The 25,613-nt window shown below is 41.7% G+C and overlaps 1 protein-coding gene across 23 annotated transcripts in view; it reads left to right on the plus strand.

The window, feature by feature from the left end:
• Window positions 1-25,607, plus strand: part of dlg2 (discs, large homolog 2 (Drosophila)) — a 191,857-nt gene extending 166,250 nt beyond the window's left edge. For 18 of the 23 annotated variants that reach the window (XM_031877480.1, XM_031877489.1, XM_031877479.1 and 15 more), the window contains 12 exons: window positions 5,391-5,493; window positions 8,718-8,762; window positions 11,528-11,642; window positions 12,059-12,235; window positions 12,777-12,852; window positions 14,425-14,521; window positions 16,444-16,494; window positions 18,450-18,551; window positions 20,767-20,939; window positions 21,176-21,285; window positions 21,946-22,037; window positions 23,484-25,607. In XM_031877480.1, the coding sequence (XP_031733340.1) occupies window positions 5,391-5,493; window positions 8,718-8,762; window positions 11,528-11,642; window positions 12,059-12,235; window positions 12,777-12,852; window positions 14,425-14,521; window positions 16,444-16,494; window positions 18,450-18,551; window positions 20,767-20,939; window positions 21,176-21,285; window positions 21,946-22,037; window positions 23,484-23,590 (1,248 nt within the window). In that variant the 3' untranslated portion in view covers window positions 23,591-25,607. Of the gene's footprint in view, window positions 1-5,390; window positions 5,494-8,717; window positions 8,763-8,802; window positions 10,562-11,527; window positions 11,643-12,058; window positions 12,236-12,776; window positions 12,853-14,424; window positions 14,522-14,983; window positions 15,030-16,443; window positions 16,495-18,449; window positions 18,552-20,766; window positions 20,940-21,175; window positions 21,286-21,945; window positions 22,038-23,483 lie in introns of those variants that run through there. The other 5 variants (XM_031877475.1, XM_031877492.1, XM_031877476.1 and 2 more) reach the window with 4 other exon arrangements.
• The last annotated feature ends 6 nt before the right edge of the window (window positions 25,608-25,613 follow it).

The raw sequence follows: 25,613 nt of genomic DNA on the forward strand, positions 1-25,613 counted from the left end.
CCCACTTGTTAACCATTCATGCGTCTTCCATTCTCAATGTTGTCAATTTCGAGACAGTTGGGCACGGCACACAAGCTGAGGGCTGATCATCCTGCAGCTGGCCGCCCTTGGGGAGGGTGTATAGTGTTGAACGGCCGAAACACCCAATGACACAAGGGAACATTACTGCTGATGTGTTCTGGGCCCAACTGTCCCAAAACTCTACAATCTAAACTAGACCGAGATACACCCCACACAAGCCGGAAAACCCCCACTTGTTGATCGTCAACTACTCAAAACAAGGTTAATTTCCTGGAAGTGCTCACCACCTTGGCACAAGGGACAGACAAACATCATGTCCTGTGTTTTTTGATCCTGACAAGGACTGTATGGCTCATAGCAACAACCCAGGTACCCCGTATTCCTGCAGGACTCCCCAAGGGACACGGATGTAGGCCTTATCCAAGTCCACAAAACGCATATGGACTGGATGGGCAAACTCCCATGACGCCTCCAACACATCTCCTAAGAAGACGGTTAGGAAGTCATTATCGTACCTACACTCTAAATCAGAGGTCTTTAACAGGGGGTCCGCGGCCCCTAGGGGGTCCGCAAAATTTTTGGTTGATTAGACAATTTAAAAAAATAATAATAATTATTTTTTTTTTTGAATGAATATGTTCAGTATTGTATGAAAGATAATGGGTATGTTTATGCATGGCAGTGGCACTAATAGGCCATCACTCTTTTTTTTTTTTTCCATATTTATGTTAAAATGAAAACATCACTTTGAATATATGTATATTGTATCATGCAATTGACAGACAATGTTGATATTGGCATTGGTATCAGCTGACAAGGTATGTTTATCAATGGCAGTGGCACGGCCACCCGACTCACTGTACCTTGCACATAAAATAAAAACATGAATATATGAACCTGTGTATTTGAATAGCTTAGTATTGAATGCACAATAAAGAGGTATACATGGTACTAGGCCCATTTAATATAAAACACAATTTTATTCTATCTATCTATAGGCCTGAAGACCCCTGCTCTAAATTTATGAACAGTTTAACAAGATAAATTGTAGAATGATGTGGTGACATTTTACCTGTAACTGACGAGATGTCACTATTTAAAGACAAAGTCCATCCTCCTTTCTTTGTTCCATCCATCCATCCATCCATTTTCCTCCGCTTATCCGGGGTCGGGTCGCGGTGGCAACAGGCCAAGCAGGCTGACCCAGACTTCCCTCTCACCGGCAACATGTTCCAGCTCATTCTGGGGGATCCCGAGGCGTTCCCAGGCCAGCTGGGAGATGTAATCCCTCCAGCGTGTTCTGGGTCTTCCCCGGGGTCTCTTCCCAGTTGGACGTGCCTGGAAAACCTCCAGTGGGAGGCGTCCAGGAGGCATCCTAATTAGATGCCCGAACCACCTCAGCTGACTCCTTTCGACGCGAAGGAGTAGCGGCTCGACTCCAAGCTCCCTCCTGATGACTTTACCTTACCTTTCCTTACCCTATCTCTAAGGCTGAGCCCGGCCACCCTACGGAGGAAGCTCATTTCGGCCACTTGTAGCTGCGACCTTGTCCTTTCGGTGACGACCCAGAGTTCGTGACCATAGGTGAGGGTAGGAACGTAGACTGAGTGGTAATTTGAGAGCTTTGCCTTCCGGCTCAGCTCCCTCTTCACCAAGACGGTCCGGTGCAGCGCCTGCTTTACTGCTGCAGCCGCACCGATCCGCCTGTCGATCTCCCGCTCCATCTTACCCTCACTCGTGAACAAGACCCCGAGATACTTGAACTCCTTCGCTTGAGGTAGGCACTCCATCCCCACCTGGAGGGAGCAATCCACCGGTTTCCGGCAGAGCACCATGGCCTCAGATTTGGAGGTGCTAACTCTCATCCCCGCCGCTTCACACTCGGCTGCAAACCGCCCCAGTGAATGCTGGAGGTCACGATCCAAGGAGGCTAACAGGACCACATCATCTGCAAACAGCAGAGAGGCGATCCCGAGACCCCCGAACCTGACATTCTCCACCCCCCGACTGCGCCTAGATATCCTGTCCATGAAAGTCACGAACAGGACCGGAGACAAGGCGCAGCCCTGGCGGAGGCCAACACCCACCGGGAAGGTGTCTGACTTATTGCCGTGAATGCGGACACAGCTCCTACTGCTGTCGTACAGAGACCGGATCGCCCGCTGTAATGGGTCCGGCACCCCATACTCCCGCAGCACCCCCCACAAGAACCCCCGAGGGACCCGGTCGAAAGCCTTCTCCAAGTCCACAAAGCACATGTAGACTGGTTGGGCAAACTCCCAGAACCCCTCCAGTAGTCTTGCGGGGGTAAAGAGCTGGTCCACTGTTCCACGGCCGGGACGGAATCCGCATTGCTCCTCTTGAATCTGAGGTTCGACTAACGGTCGGAGCTTCCTTTCCAGCACCCTGGCATAAGCCTTCCCCGGGAGGCTGACTAGTGTGATACCCCGGTAATTCGAGCACACTCTCCGGTCCCCCTTTTTGAAAATGGGAACCACCACCCCGGTCTGCCAGTCCATGGGCACTGATCCCAACCCCCATGCGACATTGAAGAGGCGTGTCAGCCAGGACAGCCCAACTATGTCAAGCGCTTTCAGCATCTCAGGGCGGATCTCATCCACCCCCGGCGCCTTGCCACCGAGGAGCTTTTTAACTACCTCAGTGGCCTCTGCCAGGGATATGGGTGAGCCTCCCCCTAGATCTTCAGGCGCTGCCTCCTCTGCAGAGGACATTTTGGTCGGGTTTAGGAGTTCCTCAAAGTGCTCTTTCCACTGCCCAACGATGTCCCCTGTCCGGGTCAGCAGTTCCCCCTGCTGAGAACAGCCTGGGGTAAGCCCTGCTTTCCCTTCCTGAGTCATCGGATGGTTTGCCAGAACCTTGAGGCCAACCGAAAGCCCTTCTCCATGGCCTCCCCGAACTCCTCCCATGCCCAAGTTTTAGCATTTGCGACCACTGCAGCCCTTCTGGCCTGCCGGTACCTGTCAGCTGCTTCGGGAGACCCCTGGGCCAACCAGGCCTTGAAGGTCTCCTTCAGCTTGACGGCTTCCCTCACCTCCGGTGTCCACCACCGGGTTCTCGGGTTGCCGCCACGACAGGCACCGATGACCTTCCGGCCACAGCTCCTAGCGGCCGCGTCCACAATAGAGGCTTTGAACATGGTCCATTCGGATTCCATGTCCCCAACCTCCCTCTGGATGTGTGAGAAGTTCTTCCGGAGGTGGGAGTTAAAGACCTCCCGGACAGGGTCCTCCGCCAGACGTTCCCAGTTCACCCTCACTACACGTTTGGGCTTGCCGGGTCTTTCCAATCGGTTCCCCTGCCATCTGGTCCAACTCACCACCAGGTGGTGATCAGTTGACAGCTCTGCTCCTCTCTTCACCCGAGTGTCCAAGACATACGGCCGCAAATGAAATGGCACGATTACAAAGTCGATCATTGATCTCCGGCCTAAGGTGTTCTGGTACCAGGTACACTTATGAGCCACCTTATGTTCGAACATGGTGTTCGTTATGGCCAAACCATGGCACGCACAGAAGTCCAATAACAAAACACCATTCGGGTTCAGATCGGGCAAGCCGTTCCTCCCAATCACCCCCCGCCAGGTTTCTCCGTCATTGCCCAGGTGAGCGTTGAAGTCCCCCAGGAGAACTATGGAGTCGGTAGGCGACACCCTTTCCAGGAACCCTCCCACCGACTCCAAGAAGGCCGGATACTCTGAACTGCTGTTTGGTGCATAAGCAAAAACCACAGTCAGGGCCTTGCTCTCCGCAACCCGTAGGCGCATGGAGGCGACCCTCTCGTTCTCCGGGGAGAACTCCAACACAGCAGCGCTCAGCCGGGGGCTCATGTGTATCCCCACTCCCGCCCAGCGCCTCTCACCCTGGGCAACTCCGGAAAAGGACAAAGTCCAACCCCTCTCCAGGAGCTTGGTTCCAGAGCCAGCTGTGTGTGTGTGTGTGTGTGTGTGTGTGTGTGGAGGTGAGTCCAACTATATCTAGCTGGTACCGCTCCACCTCCTGCACCAGCTCTGGCTCTTACCCCGCTAGCAAAGTGACGTTCCATGTCCCTAGATCTAGTCTATGCTGCCGACGATCGGCTCGCGCAGGCCTCCCGCCTGACCCGCCGCCCGGTCTGCATTGCACCCGACCCCGATGCTTATCCCTGCGGGTGGTTGGTCCACAGGGTGGCTGCTCCATGCTGTTTATTCGGGCTGAGCCCGACCGGGCCCCATGGGGCCCGGCCACCAGACGCTCGCCGACGAGCTCCTCTCCTGGGTCTGGCTCCGGGAGGGTGCCCCAGGTTCCCTGGTCCCGGCAAGGTGACTGAGTCCATGGGCTGCTTTTCATTGGGGTCGTTTTGAACCGCTCTTAGTCTGGGCTCTCCCCTGAGACCTGTTTGCCTTGGGAGACCCTACCAGGGGCTAATGCCCCGGACAACATAGCTCCCAGGATCACTGAGCCACTCAAACTCCTCCACCACGTTAAGGTGGTGATTCGCGGAGGAGCCTTTCTTTGTTAAAGAGTTTAATCTCACGGTTGTACAGTAACGTTACATCCGTGCGTTTTAGTTCCAGTAAGAAGTCCTTCTCGATTCATGGACGCCAGTGAAGACAGTCGAGCCTCCCCGGTTGTATTTCTTGAATACGTTTTAATGTGTTTGAGGGCTGAAAATGTCCGCTCGACAGAGGCAGCAGATATTGGGATTGTCACCGCCCAACATGTCTGGCTAGCCCACTGACCAATCACGTATGGCTAGGCCAGCTAGCAGGCTCTGGCACGTCAAAGAATACGCCCAACATGTCAAACTAAAGATCTGATTGGTTGAAGACTATGACAATCAACAATATCGTCCCCATTCACTTAAACTGCACATGGATTCACTTGTGAGTCTGCAGGCCTCGGGCCTCTCTTCTTACCTAGAGACACAGAGGTGAAATCTGATTGGATAAAAGCTCTACTTAAAACAAGCTGCACTGGAAGCAGAGCAACTGAGGAAAACAGGAGCTGTGCAATGAGAAAATAAAATTATAATACATGTAGTGTATTTATGAAAAATAATTAAATTATAAAATAGCTATGACTTTGTGATTCTGTCTAGGCCAGCAAAGAAGGCCTTGCTGGCCCTGACGGCCCACCACTGGTTCAGCGCTGTTGGATACGAGACATAGGCTCAAATGGAATAAAAAAAAAAGAGAGAAACATGTACCTACTGTAAAGTGTCGTTCCATTGAAGGTTACCATGTATTTGCACTGGTGTGGTATAAAGTTAAGCTGTCTTTATTTGTGCTACAGGTCATTGTAGTGTCTGAGTTTAATGAAACAGAAATTCCACCAAACTTATCCTGTGAATGTTCCTTGTTGTTAACACAGGTAAATGGCATTGACCTACGAGGAGCAACACATGAACAAGCAGCAGCAGCACTGAAGGGAGCTGGACAGGTGGTCACTATCATTGCCCAGTACAGACCAGAAGGTGAGTCAGCACAAACACAGGAACAGACACAGGACAATGCTTAAGTAGGTCTCAATACACACCGGGTGATGTGGTTTAAATCAGGCCAAGTGATGGCTGACCTTATGTTTCATTAATAACTTAATTTACACATTACTATCATATATTTACTGTCACAATAAAAGCATATCTCATAATTATCTGTTCAAATATGGTGAAGACTGTAAGAATAATTCAACTCACAAAATATGTTTTTGATAGAGGACAAAGGGACAAACATTGACCACACTTTATTTATTTAGCCCTGTCAAACTCCCAGCCCATTAAGTACCGACGCTTGGGCATTGGCCCTCAGCATCTGATACCGATGCACAAGGCACCCTTTATAGTCTGTATAGGATGCACAAGGCTTTCTACTAACTCCAATGTAAACAGTGTCATTGGTAGAACTCAGAGAAACAAACACAGTATAAATAACAAAAAAAGTCCGCTAAGGGTGTGAGGGACTTGTGGTGGACAGGTCAAACAAGCACTTTTAAAAATGACTTTTACTAAAGACTGTTACGTTTACATCCCATGTGAAACCAAAAGTTGAGTAATTTTTACCTTACACCATGTGACGCCAAGCTACAAACATTACGTCCACAGCTTATGTTACGTTACAAGCGCACTTATTTTAAGCCAAACCATTCTTCTTTTTCTAACCATAACTAAGTGGGTTTGTTACTGTCACAATCAGGCTTTGCCCTGTGTGTTCTGTGTCTTTGTTTCTTTCTGTAGCTCCTCACTCACCTAATCAGTTCATTCAGTGCACCTGCCAGTCACACTCAGCTCATTACTCTCACCTGCTCACTCTGCCTCCTTCACTATTTAAACCCCTGCCACACACACACCCACTGCCAGATCATTGTTTGTTTTCCTACCTACCCGCCTGTTTTGCTCGTCCTGTTCCCGGTTTTCCAGTCTGCCTGTTCTGCCTTTACCCGACGGATTTTCCCCCTCGTCTTTTGTCTTGTCCCTGGATTCCCTGTTTGTTTTTGGTTCATTAAAACCTTTTTTCACGACACCTGACTGTCTGCGTTTGAGTCCTCATCATGCCCGTGACAGTTACTTTAACCAAACAGCTGTTACAATGTAACCGCCACCATTTCACAACTCTAACCACGTTACAACGTTAACCGCCACCATTACACAACTCTAACCACATTACGTTAACTGCCACCCTTACACAACTCTAACCACATGTTACAATGTTAACTGCCACCATTTCACAACTCTAACCACATTACATTAACTGCCAGCGTTTCACAACTCTAACCACGTGTTACAACGTTAACTGCCACCGTTTCACAATTCTAACCACGTGTTGCAACTTTAGCCGCCACCGTTTCACAACTCTAACCACATTACGTTAACTGCCAGCATTTCACATCTCTAACCACATGTTACAATGTTAACCGCCACCGTTTCACAACTCTAACCACATTACGTTAACCACCACCGTTTTACATCATTAATCACATGTAACAATGTTAACCACCACCGTTTCACAACGTTAACCATGTTACAACGTTAACCACCACCACTTCACATCATTAATCACATGTAACAATGTTAACCACCACCGTTTCACAATGTTAACCATGTTACAACGTTAACCACCACTGCTTCACATCATTAATTACATGTAACAATGTTAACCACCACCGTTTCACAATGTTGACAATGTTAACCACCACCGCTTCGCAACATTAACCACCACCGCTTCACAACGTTAACCACGTGTTACGTTAACCTCCACTATTTCACAACCTTAACCACGTGTTACAACGTTAACCACCACCGTTTCACAACTTGGACTTCTGCATCAGGTACTACGCCGGCAAAGTATGACTAGTTGGGCTGAAATAATGGTGATTTGTTGGAAACACTGTACACAAATCTTGGTTAAAATAATACAAGACCATATAATGTGATTCCTACACACTGTACCTTTAGGATTCTGCCTCTCCTAAACTTACAGGAAAACCATCCTTCATGGGGATTTTATTTTTAAAATCCTTTCATAAATTGAAAAGATAAATAAATCAGTATTAAAGGATTGAATTGGCCTCTCAGGCAGCTCTGCCTTCATGTTGTGTCACTTCACCAATCTGCACCTCAGCTGAATCTCAGTGAAAGTGTCCATCAGCTGTTTTGGTTTTATACAAAGTTCCGTGCAAAGTTTTCACATCATGATCATCACATGTCTTGGAAATAAGAGAGATGTGTGCTTAAGCTGGCTTTGTGCATTTCCAAAGTTTGTTAAATGGTGGCAATGGACCAGTTTTTATTTAGTGACAGTGACAATTACATGACTTTACTATCATCTTTAAATACTTTTTTTTTTTTTTTTTTTAATCATTCTGAAATCTTCCAGTCATTGGTCTTTTCAATGTCCAAAGACAAGAAATGTTAAATAATTTTAAGTTTTCTTGCTGAGTTTAGAAAAGTTTCTAATCATATAATCTCATTCAACAAATAACATTCTACTTGTGTTAAACTGGTTAGTGGTTTCTTTGTCCTGTAGCAGCAGCATGTAAATTGTAATAACTCATGCGGGGCATGTTCATGCTAATTCAAGTAGATCAACCATTTTTGACCGGTGGCATGCGTCCTCTCATTAAGTTCAATAGCAGCAGTATCTGCTGGAGGGCTGTAGAGGCAGTGACTCATGGTCGGAGACCTCTCATGTCTCAGAGGTGGCAAACTCACAAACTGTCCGGACCCTTATACCCAGAGCTGTGGTGGGTGTTTGCCTCAAAAGTATCCATGTCAAGGTTCTTTTCTCTCAACATTCAAAAAGTCAAAAGCTTTATCACTTGAGTCAACATTTCTTGATGTATGCTTAGACCATCAGTCAGATCTGAGCCAAAAGTGGGGCCAACAAAAGCCTCAAGAGACTTGGTCTTGGTGTTAGATTGGTTTTGCTTCTCATACATGACTTAAAAGACCCAAAAGCTCAGACTGACTTTGCTCCGTCTCATAGGAGACTCTTCAGTAGTGTGGCCAAGATCAGTAGAGAAGCTATTTGACTTGGCATCCAGTTCAATCTGAAGCCTTCTGTAATCAAGAGTCTTAATTTAGAGATGTTTCTGAAATCGGTTTCATGGAATGCTCCCCCTCACTTATTCATGGAGGTACCATCTCTAACCGGGCTCTAACACCTTTGGGACTAACAACTGCTTTCTCTTCTCGCCCATCAGAACTTGCTCTATGCTCACCTCGTCGGGCCCGCTCTCCTGCACCAGGTTCGTGCCATTGGCACCTGTGGCTGCTCTGAGCTTTAGCATTATTCACCACTGAGTGAATGTGATCACGGACAGTCTGTTCACTCCTCCTCACCAAGCCTTTGACCCATGAGCACACCTGACCCTTTCCTCTCCCAACCTGTTTGACTGTCATTTCTCCACTTCACATGCACTTTTTAAACCCTCCTCACTTTAACGTTTGTCCCAGGTTGTGACCCCTCAAACACTGTCCTTTCTTCTTCCCCATTGAAGATGTAATTAAGATATGTCCTCTTTTTAAGTATACTGTGTTTTGAGGTGGCTATTACCAGTACCTGCAGACACAGTTAGCTCAGTTTAAATGCTCTATGTAGTATTTGTGTCATTACATACCTTAGATACTAGTAACTGTCAACAGTGATCCAGAGTAACAAGGACACTCTCTCTGGAAAGAGGCGTTGCTGTTGGTTTTTTAACAAATGTCATTGACTCAAAAAATAAAACCCCATTCACCTCTATTCTCTTGGGGAGGCAGAGAGGTCAGCAGTGAATATCTCATAACCTTAACTAATGAATCTAAAACTGTTCTGTATGCAATGCTGGATAGTAATGTATAGTACCAGGGGTACATGTGAACTTAAATAGTTTTATGTGCAATGGGTCTTCCTTTGTAAAGCATGACATTACTTGTGGTAAATGTCAACAGGGTGCTATATGTTAATCTAATAGTGGTCTACACCTGTGTGAAGAGACTTCTGCCTTCAGAAACCCAGGAATACCCAGAAATCACACCCATAGTCCTCCAGAAAATTTATAAATCTATAAAGTACAGATGCTTGAGAGGAATAGTCATGTTTCTTTATCGATTCGTCACATTTCATAACAAGAGGCCAACAATGATTTACAAAAACTGTATACTCGTATATCTTTGTGTTTGGCAAGTAGATACATAAATTGTGTGTAAGATGGGGTGCAGTGGTTACTAAGGGGTGATGATTCTGGATATTCACTCATTTTTAACAAAAGACTACTAACACTTTGGCATGCTTAAAGATCTGCAGAGTAACACAAAACTATTCTCAAAAGAGCTAATGCAGATTCTCTTGGACAATTGATATGAGACGTAGAGAATGTGCACAGTTCCTTAAATGCAGACGGGATGGGCTGAAGAAAAACTGTTGTGTGAGTCCAGTTGAATAGTAATGATTTTAGTTACCGTAGGATTAGAGTATTACCATGTGTTTTTTCTCTTACATTCTACACACACAAGTGGCTTCAGCTGTAAAAGCAAATGGCCATCTGTTACCTGAAAATAAATTCCTCATATCATTGGAAAACTAGGAACTTAATCATGTGTCTCTCACCTCCAGATTGAACAGTTAGTGCGTGATCAGATATACGTGACGACTAATAAAGCAAACAAGTGGTCTTGTTGCAGGGGCGTCCGTTGGCTCTTGTCCGCCCCTGCACTGCTTACAGCCACAGGAGAGAGAGAGGTGTGTCCATGATTGTTTACTCAGAGCTGCACTCTGCAGTCACAGGAATGGACTGTGTGTAGAGAGCAGACAGAAGGAGCACCAGGGGAGCACACTATAACAGCAGTAGAGGATATCACATGCAGACAGGTATGTGAGACTCTGTTTTTAGAGTAAGATGAGCAGAAGGAAGAAGATTCATTCATAGAAAATACTTTCTCAAATTATATTGTGATTTTGCATTTTGTTGTTTATCCAGATATGAAATGAGATCTCCTCATTTTAGTTTCCTTGGGATGGGATGGTGAAGAAGCACATCAGAGAGGAAGCATGGAAGAGTTTGATGCAAGTGTGCCAGCCAAACAATCGTAGCGAGTTTTCTTAGATAACACTGACAAATAAAATAAAACATATTTAGTATTTTCAGCTCTATTAACACTATATTTTCTTGCCCTTATTTCTAAAATGCAGACTGTGCAGTCAGTGGTTGATTTGTTTCATGACAGAACATGTCAAGTTTCTTTACTGCTTAATCTTTATAAGTGACAGATTAGCCAGCAATGCCTCGAGATATCAGCTTTTTCATCCTCACAGTAACCGCATTGTCAGGAGAATCATACTTGTCAACGAAGTGACACCTTTCCACATCCTGACATCCTCCTTTACTTTGCTAAGAGCAGTTCAGTTCATAGGTCCAGACGTCAGTGACTGGAAACACTGGTGCATCGGTGTAAACAAAATAAATGGATTTCCGGATGTCGTAGCAACACAAACGATTACCTCAGATAATTACCTCTTACATCTATTCCCTCATCTATCTATCCCCTTAATATGCTCAGGTGTTTTTTTTAATCATTTTTGTATTATTATCAGTTTATGTCACAGTCATGTCTGGCTTTCAGCCACCTACAAGGCAAAATATTATCAACATAAATGAATGTCAAAAAGCTGTCCATTACAGACAGTTTGACATGTACTGCTACATGACTGGAGGAAATGTAATCTAGATGTAGACAGTACGCTGACACCAGAGGTCCCCATTAGAATATTGATGACAAGTTGTTAGCAAATTACTTATCACCAACTTAGACATAATATTGTGAGAGGTGTAAATTTAAAGAAATAGCAAAAACTTAAATATGACTATAGATGTATATCTACTTTATCCAAATACTTAAATAATGGCATCCAGCGCATTGTGATAAGCTCACAATATAAATGAAATACAACACCGCATTTTGAGCACACTTTTCACCCAATAGGGATCGCTCTCAGTTTCAATATGGGCTGTCCTCTAATCTTGTCTTGCAGAGTACGGGCGTTTTGAGGCCAAAATCCACGACCTGCGGGAACAGATGATGAACCACAGCATGAGCTCTGGGTCAGGATCCCTGCGAACCAATCAGAAGAGATCGCTCTATGTCAGGTTGGTCCTTTTTAGGTTTTCACCCTCGTTTGGGATGTTCAAGCTAAATTCAGATGAGCTGTCCGTTCCATGCCCCAAATTGATTCTGTGATGTCTGCACTGATTCATTCCAGGCAACATTACATGAGTACTGTAAGGTTGTGTTGTTTGCTTTTCATACAGATGACTGAGAAGATGTGAGTTAATGTAACGATTGAACGCAGACATACATGTTAAAACCATGTTTGAGATCATGACTGAAACAAAAGAACATTTCTTATAACAGGAACTTCCCCATGGACCAACAGTTACTATTCTCTCTGACCTGGTAGTAGTCTGTGTCTTTTAGTTTCTCACTACCCAATTACAAAAGACCTCACGTGGTGGAATCTTTTACATTACCAATCCTGATAATCCCAATATCTCCCACTGAACAGAGCACTGTTTGACTACGAGAAGTCAAAGGACAGCGGCCTCCCCAGCCAAGGGCTCAGCTTCAGGTATGGAGACATCCTCCACGTCATCAACGCCTCAGATGATGAGTGGTGGCAGGCCCGCCGTGTCACCCCACATGGGGACAGTGAGGAGATGGGTGTCATCCCCAGCAAGAGACGGTGAGCAGTAGACAGAAACCTGTCTCTGGTTGAGGAAATTCTAGAAGTCTGTCTATGATTTGTGTCAAAAATATTGATCGTCACAAAAGAGGAACAATCGTTAGTCTATGAGGCGACCGTGCCTCTGTGTTTGAGATGAAGGGACCACCTTTTGAAACACAGACAACAACTTATTGATATTCTTCTATGAAGAAAAGTGACAGCAGGAGTCCTCTGCACCCACTGGTGCTGTTGGAGGGAAACAAATCTGATTTTAAAAAGGAAAACAATCATCCATTCCTAGGGTGTGACAGAGAAACCCAATGCCAGACACCCAGCACACACACAAGCACATATTGGACACCTCATTGACCTGGTATTGATTTTCCTCTACATACATGGTTTGAAGCAATGACTGAGGAGATATTACATTTTAAGACACTAGTGTTTCAGACCTGTCCTCACCCAGAGTGGTTGTGTAGCTCAGCGTCGTGTCAGTGTGAGTCATTTCATTTCATCTCATCTCTGTGGTGAATGACTGATGTGGCTTTTTGCTTTGCAGGGTGGAGAGGAAAGAGCGAGCGCGTCTAAAGACTGTGAAGTTCAATGCCAAGCCGGGGTCATTGGATTCAAAAGGCGTAAGTACCTCCACGAGAGCTGAAAGCGGCACTTAATATCAGCTCATGGAGTTGATTATTCATAGTGTGTGGCCCAGATGTAACTTCCTCTTGAAGTCTTCACAGTGACTGTAAGGCTCTCTGTGTTCTGCCTCATCATTTGTAAGGTGTTGGTTCTATCGCCCTGCTGTCCTCACTGAAGTTTGATGTCCATGCATAACTTAGTCTGAACAGTTTGATGGATGTCATTCATTCGATAGTTTCATCATTGTGTATGTGTTTCTTCATTTACGTCAAAGAAGCTGCATTTTTAAAAATCATGGACTGATAAAAAAATGCCCTCTCCCTCTAGTGTCCGATAAAAACAGAACAGGAATTATAAAAGTTGTGCTTATTTGGCTTAAGTTTTTAACCACGTTTTGCTTTTCACACATATTTCATTTATACAACTTAAAGCTAAAACCACCATAGCAGATCTAAAATGTTCTCCTTCCAACACGTCTACTGTATATACAAGACTTTTAACAGTAACAAACATAAAGTTTAGGAGGAAATAAGTACATTTTCTGGCGTCGCATCACTCCATATGGAGTCCTGTGCGATTATTCCACATCAGCAGCAGTATTTTGTCTTTAAATGAGCACATTCGTCATTTCAAGTCGCATCATCTTAAGTTCCTACTTTTCGTTCCATCACTGCATGTGTTTGTGTGCTTATGACAATCTTTTCTATGACTAAACCCCAGTTATGTTACTTCTCTTATAGAGTGATCTCAGTTTTTTCTCACCTTGCTTTTACTTTAAATGGCTCTGATGCAACTGTGGCACATCAAGAAGTACTGGGACCTACAATATTATTCCCCTGGATTTAATGAAGACATTTGTTTGACTCTCACACTCTGGTTGTAAATGTTGTAAAAAGTTGTTTTGTTGACTTCTGCTTAAATTAGACAGATTCTGTTAAATAATATATATTTTATATATATGACATGCCTTATTTCATATCAGTCTTTGCTAGCGGAACTTCAGTTCAATCAAACCATTTGGTATCAGAATCTATTCAGATATTGTAAATCAAATCATTCAGGGATACATCTAACTGTTATTACTTTCACTTTCACCATAATCTTTTATTTGTTCAATTATTTGTTCAGAATATGTCAGAACACCTAACATTGCCTCCTTTTGTCAGATCAACAGTCAAAAGCAAAGTTAAGACATCTACAATCATATAAAACAGAGAGAAGCAGCTAATCCTCACATTGTAGTAGCTGGAACCAGCATGATTGACTTTTTTGTTTAATTTAAAGATTAACCAAAATTGCAAATTTCTAAGTGGTCTAACTAGAAAAAGAAACCGAGCATCAATATAATGAGGATCTTAAATGACTTTTACCTACTTTGATCTAAAATGTAACATTTTATAAACTATCATAGTGCAGTTAATACAAATTCACATTGAAGTTGCCTTCTTACAATCTGGGGGAAACAGACATTCAGTTTTCTTGACGTCCCACTTTCTGCAAGCCGTTGTTTTGTCTGCATGAACGTGACAGATATACCTGTTTGCCCCATGCTTTCTCTCCCTTCACAGTCATTCAATGACAAACGTAAAAAGAATTTCATCTTTACGCGAAAGTTCCCATTCTACAAGAACAAAGAGGGTGAGCAGGATGGCAGTGATTCGGACCGTAAGTAAGCTGACAGACACATGTGCTTCCACGCAGAGAGTCGGTGTAGGTGACATATAGGGCTGATGGGTGACACACAGCTGTATTCCTCTATCCATCGTTCCCTGTTGTCTTTGTTTTCTGTCTCATTCTGTTGGACCACAGTCAGACACATTCGGGCTCAGATGCTCATCAGTCAGCAGGAGAGAAGCCAAGTCAATGCTGTTCACTTTGGTGGGATGGGTCCCCATACGGTGATACTGTACGACCTAGTTTCCCTTCAGAGATGATTTAGGTTCAGACTGTGCAGGCCCACGTGTTATCATGTAGCTGCCTCCCCCTGCTGGCTGTTTAGTGTCTGGACAGAGACAGATCTGTGGCACTGCAGCTCCCTCCTCTCACTGCCTCCAACCCTTTGCTTATGTTGCGGCTGTCCTCCCTTCTCTCTTTCTTCTGTTCTGGCTCTCTTCGGACGGCCAATAGGATATCCTGGGGATAGGTGATGATGGGTATGGGACAAAGACATTCAGTAAGTTTGTCCAGGAATGATTTCTCATCACCGTTTACCTCAATCCGCCCACAACCACAGCCTGTTGCATGCTGCATTTGTTGGATTTGTCTTGCTTCTCAGTGTGCAGTGTGACTTCTGTCACAAGATGTAAAGCAGGTTTACTAAACTCAAGGTTTGAAGAGCATTTGTGTTTTGGTCGCTCTCGGTCGGTTTTATGGTAAAAGACGGCAATTGCCCATTGAGAAATAGTCGGTCAAAAGTCACATTAGGATTTCTTTATGGGTTTATGGGCTTTTTTTCTCTTTTTGTGAACCAGGATTGATTTTTTGACTCAGTTATTTTATTATCATGATTAATACAATTAAAAGTGTCTGATTCAAGTTAGCATTCTTTATAAAGTATGACTTTATTTCTATTATATATTATATTATATTACTTATATTAATATGGCAGACAGTCACATGGTTCCAAACATTTTGGTTTGTTGAAGCAGCACCGGTCCTACAGGTCACACTCTGTTAATGAGCCACTACACTGATTATTGTGTCCTGGAGCCTCCCGAACCTTTAATGGCATGCTGAACGTTGTGGCATGCTTTCCTTAGATGTTTATCATGTTTGATGCATGCTTGCATGACATTGGCATAAACAACTGAAGTGTTTTTTTAATTGTGAGCATGTTCGTTTGAAGCAGAATTTTGGAGCATGTCACAATGACGTCTGTTCGTTTTGTCAGTGTTGGAGTTTCAGTCATTTATAGACAGAAATACAGTGTATATTTTCATATTGATCGAAGTGGAAAAGTTCATTTGAAACCAAGAGTCTTTACCCACTAATCAGGGTTACTTCAGGATTTTCTTGTGGAAGCTGAATGCTTTAGGGATTCCTGTTTTATTTTTATGGTGAGTTTTCTATCACTCAATGAGTGAAAAAAGATTTCTTAAAAGTGTTTTTGAACAAACCTAATATCAACTTTTCTCATTGGAAGTAACAACACCATAAGCACAGATGGAACATCACACAGAACTCAAATGATTTGCTAAATGCAGGTACATTGATGTTAAACAAACATCAGGAAATGTTTAATGCCATATTGTATCAGGTTTCCTGAGGTCTTGAAGTCAGTCAATTGGAAGGCTGGAGAATCGGGAGATACTATACTCGAGGTCAAAATATCAATAAATGGTTAAAAGTGAATGAAATTGTGGTTCATTATTTAGTTCATTTTGAATTGACAGTTTACTATGTGATTCATTTATTTAGCATGAGCTGCTATATTTATGTAGGTCAAACAGTAAGACCAAAAAAACAGGGACATTTATCTGTAACATGCTGCCATGCTTGTGGCTTTGGGCCAAATATGGCATGTAGTTTTTGTTAGTAATGAGTGTTTGTCCTAATTACATAATATTGTTCACTATGTGCCCCACCAGGGAGTCAAGAGGATGTCATTCTCTCGTATGAACCTGTGATGCGGCAAGAAAGTAAGTTGCTTAAATGTGTGATCAAAGCCACATGAAACACGGTGTTTTGATTTGTAGTAATGACTAAAACCATAACGTTACGTAGCATATAGAGTAGGCTAATGAGTCAAGCTAGCTTGCAAATTCCAACATGCTTTAATGCTACACTGGTTACAGAAAATGAGCTGAACAGTGGCCTGGTGGCCAGTAGCAGTGCTGGGTGTAACTGTCCCCTCCACCTCACCCCCTACTGCTCCAGAGAAGGACAAGCTACGTAACTAACTAGCCAGCCATCCCTCTCAGCTTTCTTCCCTGCGAGCTGCGACACTTTACGGCCCACTGACCTGTGTTGTAACCATAATAACTAACAATAATAGACATTTTCTTTTGTACTAGTCAAATGACTACGAGAAAAGTCCTTTCTACTCTTATTCTATTTCTATGGTTGCATTTATTGCATTTTAGTTTGGTGGCGTGGCTGTGCTCCATAGACTGTATGTGTGATGTCTGAAACAAATGTGAGCAGGCCAGATGTAGACTGTCCTAACCCAGTCATGAACATGAACACAGATTAGAAACATTCTAACTTCATGTACAACTAAATACAACTGAATGAGACACCCTTCTAGCTTCATGAGGAACTTCCCTCTCTCTGCCAGAAACAGAAACTGTTGTAACCACGGCTTCGTATGAAGTGGCAACTGTTATACAATAAATAATTAATAATAAACTACACAAGTAACAATGTGAACAGTGAGTTGGCAGACTCATTACAATTACTCCACATTGAACAGGCGTATGGAGAAAAATCTGATTCGGAATCTGGTTATGGCCAAGTAGGTTTAGGTAGGTTTATTTCAAAAATATTTATAACGTATCCTTTCAAAATAAAAGAGCTTGGCAGTATTGTTGAAAGATATACTATAGGGAATGTGCAAACGTTCACAGCATTAAGGATACAAAGAATATACAGAGAAACTAAAAATGAAACGTAATCCCATGCTTTTTTGGTTGCAATCATTAGTTTTTTGTAAACATTTTTTTAAACTCTGTTTATAAGCTGCTTTGTTTTTGCCCCAGTCCTAAATATTTCAACACTTTTCAAATGAAATGAGCACGTCTAGTGTTTTCTAGACTAGTTGTTTAATCCTAAATACAATGTAATCTTTAAATTGTAAACATATGTATGACAGTGGTCAGCAGGTACATGAGGCTCCATTTAGTGAAAAAGTACATCTGAATCAAACTCGGTAACATCCTCAATAATCTTAAGTATTCATTTTATATTTTTTATTTTTTTATAAACATTAGCTGTGAGTGTAGTGTTTCTCTTTTAATTACCAGACTTTCCAGCAACGACACTACTACCGACTCAAAATCAGAATCAATCAGCACTTTATGACTGAACGCCTCTAAGGTTAGAAGTCAGAAAGGTAAAACTAACCTGTCTGACACCGGTCTAAACCTAGCTCACGTTCTCTATTGGTGGCTAAGCAATCCAACGCTTGGTGAATAAGAGTAAGAAGGATCTCACAGCACTTCCTTTCACTGTTGGCAGCTGCTGTTTAAAACAGCACACTGTTACCCAGAGGACGTCTCAGAGGAAGAGTTCATACGACTGTCACCAACATGATACAGTAGCTTTGCATTGAAAGTTCCTAGACACTGCAGGATACTGTAGTATAGATCATTCAATAAACTAACATATATATCAAATATGATGCTGTGTGCTGGGACAGACCAGCACTTAGCAGGAATTACATTGACTTTGGTCCATATCATGCTATCCATACTTGTTAGTCATATTTCTGTTGTATGAATATACACATATGTATATTGTAATGCATCTTTGCACACAAACAAGAACTAAAGCTCCCCTGCACACAACACATGGAAAATAACTTTCATACGGTTTACTTTCATGCATAAAAAACAATCAGTGTTGTCTTTTAAAAAGTCTTTGTTTTCTCTTCCAGTTACTTATGCCAGACCCGTCATAATCCTCGGGCCAATGAAGGACAGAATCAATGATGATCTGATATCAGAATTCCCAGACAAGTTTGGCTCTTGTGTGCCACGTAAGTATTTAATGGAAATAAAGCAGGAATTTATTTTGAACAGTGAGATTACAGGTTGTATTCATGCTGTTACATAATGATAGTTGTAGAATGGCTTGATGGTACTGATGGTGAAATCATTGTCTGTGTTTATTGATGTGTTTATCAGTCATGACCTTGATCATATGTGGAGTGAGTGTGATGTGTGACCGTTTATCACCCACTCATCCCACCACTGTTCTCTAATGTACTGCACTTTTCACTTTAAAGGAATGCTTCAGCCACAAAATGACCATTTGTATATTAATTACTCACAGCGTGTTACCTTGAATTTTTGAAGAAAACTTTTTTCCTGCGTGTCTCCACGGTGAACGGAGAATTGAAAATTTGACAGATGAACATCTGTAATGAGGATGACATGGTTGTAGAGGGACAGCCCACATAGATCATTGTTTGTAATCAGACCCACCTCCACTGTGAAACTCAAGGCTCTGATCACTCACACAGTGCTAAGTGGAAGACATTTCTAATGCTGCTTATTTATCACTATCAATGATTTATCTTATATCATGAATTGGATTGTACTGTTTTGGTTCACTGTGGATCTAAATATATTTTTTAATGTTTTGTCAGAGAAAGCGGCCCATGTAACTTCATGTAACGCTGCCATAGGGCTATAGATGGAAGGACTATATCTCATTTGTGTGTGTGACCCCAGTTTACTCCATTTGGACTCATCCTAAAGAGAACAGCTGACTCCTCTCTGTGTGTGATGTGTTCTCCATGAGCCAAAGCTGTATTTCTTTTGCATGTTTTCATTTACTTATCTCTTTTATTTCAATATACCCTTCAAACCGTATAAAGCTGCTAACAGTTCAGGGCACCAAGGTGAGTGAGTGGATGAGCTCAGTTCATTCTTTCTTCCCTTTGTCTAGAGAGTGAGTCTTGAAGTCTTTTGTTCCTCTACTCCTTTTATCTTTTTGGAACTACTGTTGTGTACAATCAGTTTGAAATTTGACACTGGTGTTATACCTTTGTAGAATAATAATTATCAGCCACCTTCTTGTCTTTAAAGATATCAGTGAAATTTGCTCAAAACCTTTCTAGCACATTGTATATTAACAATGTTTGACAAGGAATTCCTTATTTTCCAAAATCTATACATTTTCTGTTTGAAGCTCATAAGTGAAGAATCTACTCCACTTGCCCTTTGTGTTTATCTAATTGATGAAGTAACAAAGTCAAAAGAAACGTGACTACATTTAATGTCCCGTTTCTCTATTTGCTTACTTGTGCAAATTTCATGACAAGCTCTGATTGATGTGAGTGGATATCTTTAAAGGTTAACATGTAGCACTGTTCTTTTGAGGATTCAGCCACCTGCTGGTAGCAACAAGGTCACAGCTGGTAGGATTTGTTACAGCACAGAGCTGTCCTAATAAAGAAACCAGCAGGCTTTATTGGAGCATAACTTAAAGAAACGTCGGCACCAACAATCTCAGTATTGTGAGAAAGACTCTCCACAACATTAGTTTGTGGTAATTACAATAATTTGAGAATAATTACAAGTCAATTCAAACTTTATTAATATAGCACATTTCATACACAGGGCAACACAATGTGCATTACGTCAACAATATAATACAGTACAATACAATCATACAAGTGCAGAATACAAATCAGAACAGGGTTTATTGCCAAGTATTTACATACTTTGTGTTGGGCCCGTACAATAAACATATTAATGATGTAAAAATACTCATAAATATAGAATAGTAAATTGCCATAAAAAATTATTAAAAGATACTATACGAAAAATACGATAACAAATATGTACAGTCCAAGTGTATTTTGGAATGAGAAACCTGTACAGTTTTCTGCAGAATGTGCAAAAATATTGATCAGTAGATGTGCAAAAGTTCACAGTGAAAAGAATATGTGCAATGGACAGGGATCATAGTCAACAGGTGTGAGTGCAGTAATACAAAGAGTCAATGTAAAATATACACACACACTATTGTGGAAAATACCCTGATTTTGGGGGTGTTTATGTGGCCTTTTCTCGAGAACACTGTAAACACAACCCCATTTGAAGACAGCCTCCCTTGCTTTAGACTCAGATGAAGGATGGTAAAAAGACCGGTTCCTGTGTACCATGTTCATAAAGTATCCACTGGTCTCCTTATGACATTAGTTTCTAAATTATTAAGGGCTTACTCTCCTCCTTGCACCAAAGATACCACTCGGCAGAAAAGGGACTACGAGGTGGACGGGCGAGACTACCACTTTGTGACGACCAGAGAGCAGATGGAAAAGGACATCCAAGAGCACAAGTTCATTGAAGCGGGACAGTACAACGATAATCTCTATGGAACGAGTGTCCAGTCTGTGAAATGTGTGGCCGAAAGGGTGAGACTCATGTTTAAAGCTAAACCACATGGAAGGACCAATAAATGTATCAATGTAACGTTCAGTTCTTGCAGTGTAAATAGAAGTATATTGGATATATGTTTATCGACTGCTCTGTGATATCGATAGAAGAAAAGATCTAGTTTCTTTTACATGATGCTGTTTAGACCAGGAGATTTTGCTTGAGATTAGAGTGTGTGTTGTACATCTCTTGTAAATTCATGCCTCTGTCTCAGGGGAAACACTGCATTCTGGATGTGTCTGGAAACGCCATCAAACGACTACAAGTAGCACAACTCTATCCCATCGCCATCTTCATAAAACCTAAGTCTATTGATTTATTAATGTGAGTATGCATTTGTTTCCCTTTGATAATAATTCAGATAATACACCAGCCTGTTTACTTTACAATTAGTTTTGTATTATTGAAGATTTATTGGAATGTTGCAAGACTTTACTTCAAGTCCCCCATTTATCATTTATAATTAAACATGTATAACACACTACAATGTAGTCGTAAGTAGATATAAATGTGTATTAACTTAATTAACTGTATCTCCTCCTGTAGTCATCAAGGAGTATAAACAGATAATGAAGGACAACATAGTAAAACAGTTGTAATAATATGTCCTTTTAGGTGTTTATCTGCTTATAACTACATTGTAGCATGTTATAAACCATTCATTAAATGTCTGTATACTGTTTATAAATTAGAAATAGGGGAACTTAATGTGTTACTTTGAATTCTGTTCAGTCTCACAACCGTGGCTCTTGGGCCATGAGAAATGTGGGAGACACACCATTTCAACTGTTTAACTTAAGTATTTGAATAAGTTGAGAACCAGGTTCCACGTGTAAACAGGAGGAACTGATCGACACCCTGCACAACAATGAAATGCAATGCATTGAAATATAAAGACACTGCTGAATAATAACAGCAGGGGTCATCACAGTTGGCAAATACAAATCAGATACAGAACCATCTGTGGCCTTTGTCCCTGTACAGGGACATGAATAAGAGACTGACAGAGGAACAAGCCAAGAAGACGTTTGACAGGGCGATGAAGCTGGAGCAGGAGTTCGGTGAATTCTTCACAGGTATGATATTAATACAAGCACAAATTCAGAAGAAGCCGTCTATATTCAGCTTGCCCCTCACTGCTCAAACACAGTATGAACACACAAGGCTAGCTGGGCGCTTGATTAAAGGCTCTCCTTCCAGCTCGCCTCAGAGCAGAAGCAGTGAGAGGGTTGTGCTCACATGGCCACATGCCGAGGCCAAAAATATGCCGATTATCGTAGAGATTCTCTCTGAGCCCCATCCAGACTGGACCTGTCAGTTTACTTTGAAGATGACTTCTGCAATTATAAAGGGAACAACATTGGTGATATAAGAGTTCAAACTTTCAGCGATTCTAAACAGATATGTTAAGATTACGGCATGTGTAAACATGCCTGTATCAGTGGTATGATTCTGCAGTTCTTAACTTTAACTTTTATTAAAGGTGTCAAATATAAAGGAACTTAATATTACTTTTTGGTATCTGAAATCCAACAGTTTGTTTTCTATTGGCACTCAGATGTGGAATCATTCGATGTAGGAAGATAAGCTCATGTTAAAGCGCCTATGTGTTATTTTTTTATGTAATAGCATATTTCAGTAACTCTTTCTGCCCATGTTTATAATGCATTATAAATATATTTAAAATGCATTATAAACATTATTCTTATAACACTGTATAATTGTAGTTATTAGCACTCGTGAATACGACAATAATCAAAACGCATTTTGAGCAGTTTCTACAAACGAAGACTTTTGCCATTTAAATTTGGGTAACACTATATGTCTATACACTTTTTATTAAAGCAGTCATTATAATGTGATTATGATTTATTTTAAATGGTCATTGATTGCTTTATGTAAAGTGAAAAATTGTGAAATTAATTTTCACTTTACTTGATGTAAACAATGACCACAAATCCCATCATATTACATTATAACATTGATTATAATGCACTGTAAAATATAATGTATTACAACTATAGGAATTATAATACACTATGATCCTTACAAAAACCAATCTCAGTGAGTGACCAGCAATTATGAAGTATTATGATACTTGACCTTTATAAGTCATAATAAAATGCTTTATGATGTGTTATGATTACTTTTATAAAGCATTGTATTCATGAGTGCTTATAATTATAATTATACAGTGCTATAAGCCGATTGTAAAGCATTATGGATAAGTTTATAATGCCTTATAGAGATGGGTGTCATAGATGGTGTTACCCATATTTCAATGGCAAAAGTCTTTGTTTGTAGAAACTTCAAGCTGCCACAGTAATAATTATTGTCAAACACGTGGAGGCAGGTCAGCAGGGCCTTTTCTTCTGTCAATAGAAATCTTTGACCTACATCAGGGCCTTAAACGTTTGACAGCTGAGAGGCTTTATGAGTGAAAAGTTGCATGTGTGACTGTAATGATGTACCTGTTCTATACAAAGTTCCACATTACATAAAGAGTACCCTTTGCTTTGCAGCCCTGGTTCAAGGAGACACCTTAGAGGACATTTATAGCCACTGCAAACAGGTGATAGAGGAACATTCAGGACCCTATATCTGGATCCCCTCGAAGGAGAAACTATAATAACTCATCACTCTGGAAGGGAGCCTGAACTGCTAGAGACTACTAATACCTTTGTTGTAACATATGATAACTGTATGGCGATGACTTCATAAATATCTATTGTGTTATATGTTTCATGTGTTGGTTTTTTCACTTTTGTTTGGTTACTGCTTCTTTCACTCAACATGAATGTTCCTGAATGTATTCCACAAAGTGTTAGAGAGTTTTAGGTCTTGAAACATGAACCATTTGTATGTTTGTTGATTTTGATTTGAACACAGAGAGAAGCTAAGTAAATGTGTGTCCACATCTGCACTGTGGGAGCTGGAGGTGGGGTATAGTACAGACGTCTTTGCTTCGCTAACATAAGAAGGAAAGTAGGTATTCCTACTGAGATACCCCCTCCCTTCACACTGCACCTCGCAAAGAATCATATGAAGTTTAATGTTTTGTCTGATTTTGAGTCTATGCATCCCAAGGAACAGCTTTGCTTTGTGTTTGTTTACAGCTTCTTTTTCTTCTTGGATTACTGTATTTATTTCTCTGACATGACGTTGAGGATGTGTGAGGAAAATGTTTTGTTCGCTCTAAAACTTTCATGAGTTTTTTTGAATTTTATTTAAAAGCACATCACTCATCCAGCTGTTGCATTGACAATGATTAAAGGGAAAAAGCTGTTATCGGTAGTGGAGATGTAACACTATATTTTGCTACTTAAATTGCTAAGGGGGGCACAAAAGCACAGAATTATTTATTACTGAAACAAACTTTGATTAAAAGGTCATTTACAGAGCATGTTTTATTTTAATGATGTATGTCGTGACTGTGTTAGGGTGGATGTGAACTTTATGGTGAAAGGCACATTTCATGTTTTAGGTTTGGAGTGGAAAGGGTTAAATATTAATTTAATACTGAAACACACTTTTGAAACAATAATAGCAGGACATATAAAAGTATAAAAACAGAGCAGGCAGAACATGAAAGTAAAGTGAAAACATACATTTTACAAAATGCAGTTAAGTATTAGATATTGGTATTCTGTGGCAACATGAAGTGAATAAGGATTTGAGAGACTAAAACAGGTGAGTTCTTCAACTTGAGTTTGAAGCTGATACTGATTAAGTCAGCTTGCTGTTCCTGAGTCATAATGACAGCGATTAGATAATGATTGGATTCATAGCTGAGGAAAACCCAGTCTGACCCTGCTCTCCGTTCATATCCAACATCTTGGCGTCTCCCTGTTGAGCCGCAGTGGGTGGATTGTAACATTGTAACAAAAAGCAGGATATTTGTACTAAAAAGACTTTGGATGATAACCAGTTGATTTGTCTAAATCGGATTAGTTTCAGATAAACGTTTCAATACATTTTTGTACAGAATGAAGACTGGATTTTGTCCTCCATCGCTTAGTGTCCAGTATGAACAGGATGCATGACTACAGCAAGCAAAACCTGGTTCAATGTGCATATGGGCACCTGACTATTGTTTTGAGACGGACAGGATGATTTTTAACATTTAAACTTAGTAATCATGGACTCAAAGTACACTATTATACATGTGTGTCCTCAGGGTAGAACACCAATACACCAACAGAGCTACAATCACGTCGGACCTCCAAGTTTACCGTGAGAAATGCAATCTCACTTATGAGATTCTTCTTAGCTGGAGAAACGATGACTCAACAACTCTTTGAACTCACACCCAGCCAGGCAACGACGTTCAGCAGAACAGCAGACAGGACAATAATCCTGAGTGAGCCACAGAGAGCAAGGAGGCCTGAATACAGCTCTCGCAGACGTATTACAGTTTGTTGTAGAAGTGGATGAGCTCTGATGTCCTGAGCAGACACTGCACGATACAGTGTATTCACCAGTTTACTCACCATTTTAGTCCCCAGTTTACTCCCCACTTTGCTCCCGTTTAATCACTAGTTTAATCACCAGTTTACTCACCAGTTTACTCCTGTTTAATCACCAGTTTACTCACGTTTAATCACCAGTTTACTCCCCAGTTTACTCCCAAGTTTACTGCCCAGTTTACTCCC

This window comes from Anarrhichthys ocellatus, unplaced genomic scaffold (assembly GCF_004355925.1).
Source record: "Anarrhichthys ocellatus isolate YVR2014 unplaced genomic scaffold, GSC_Weel_1.0 scaffold138, whole genome shotgun sequence".
NCBI lineage: Eukaryota > Metazoa > Chordata > Actinopteri > Perciformes > Anarhichadidae > Anarrhichthys > Anarrhichthys ocellatus.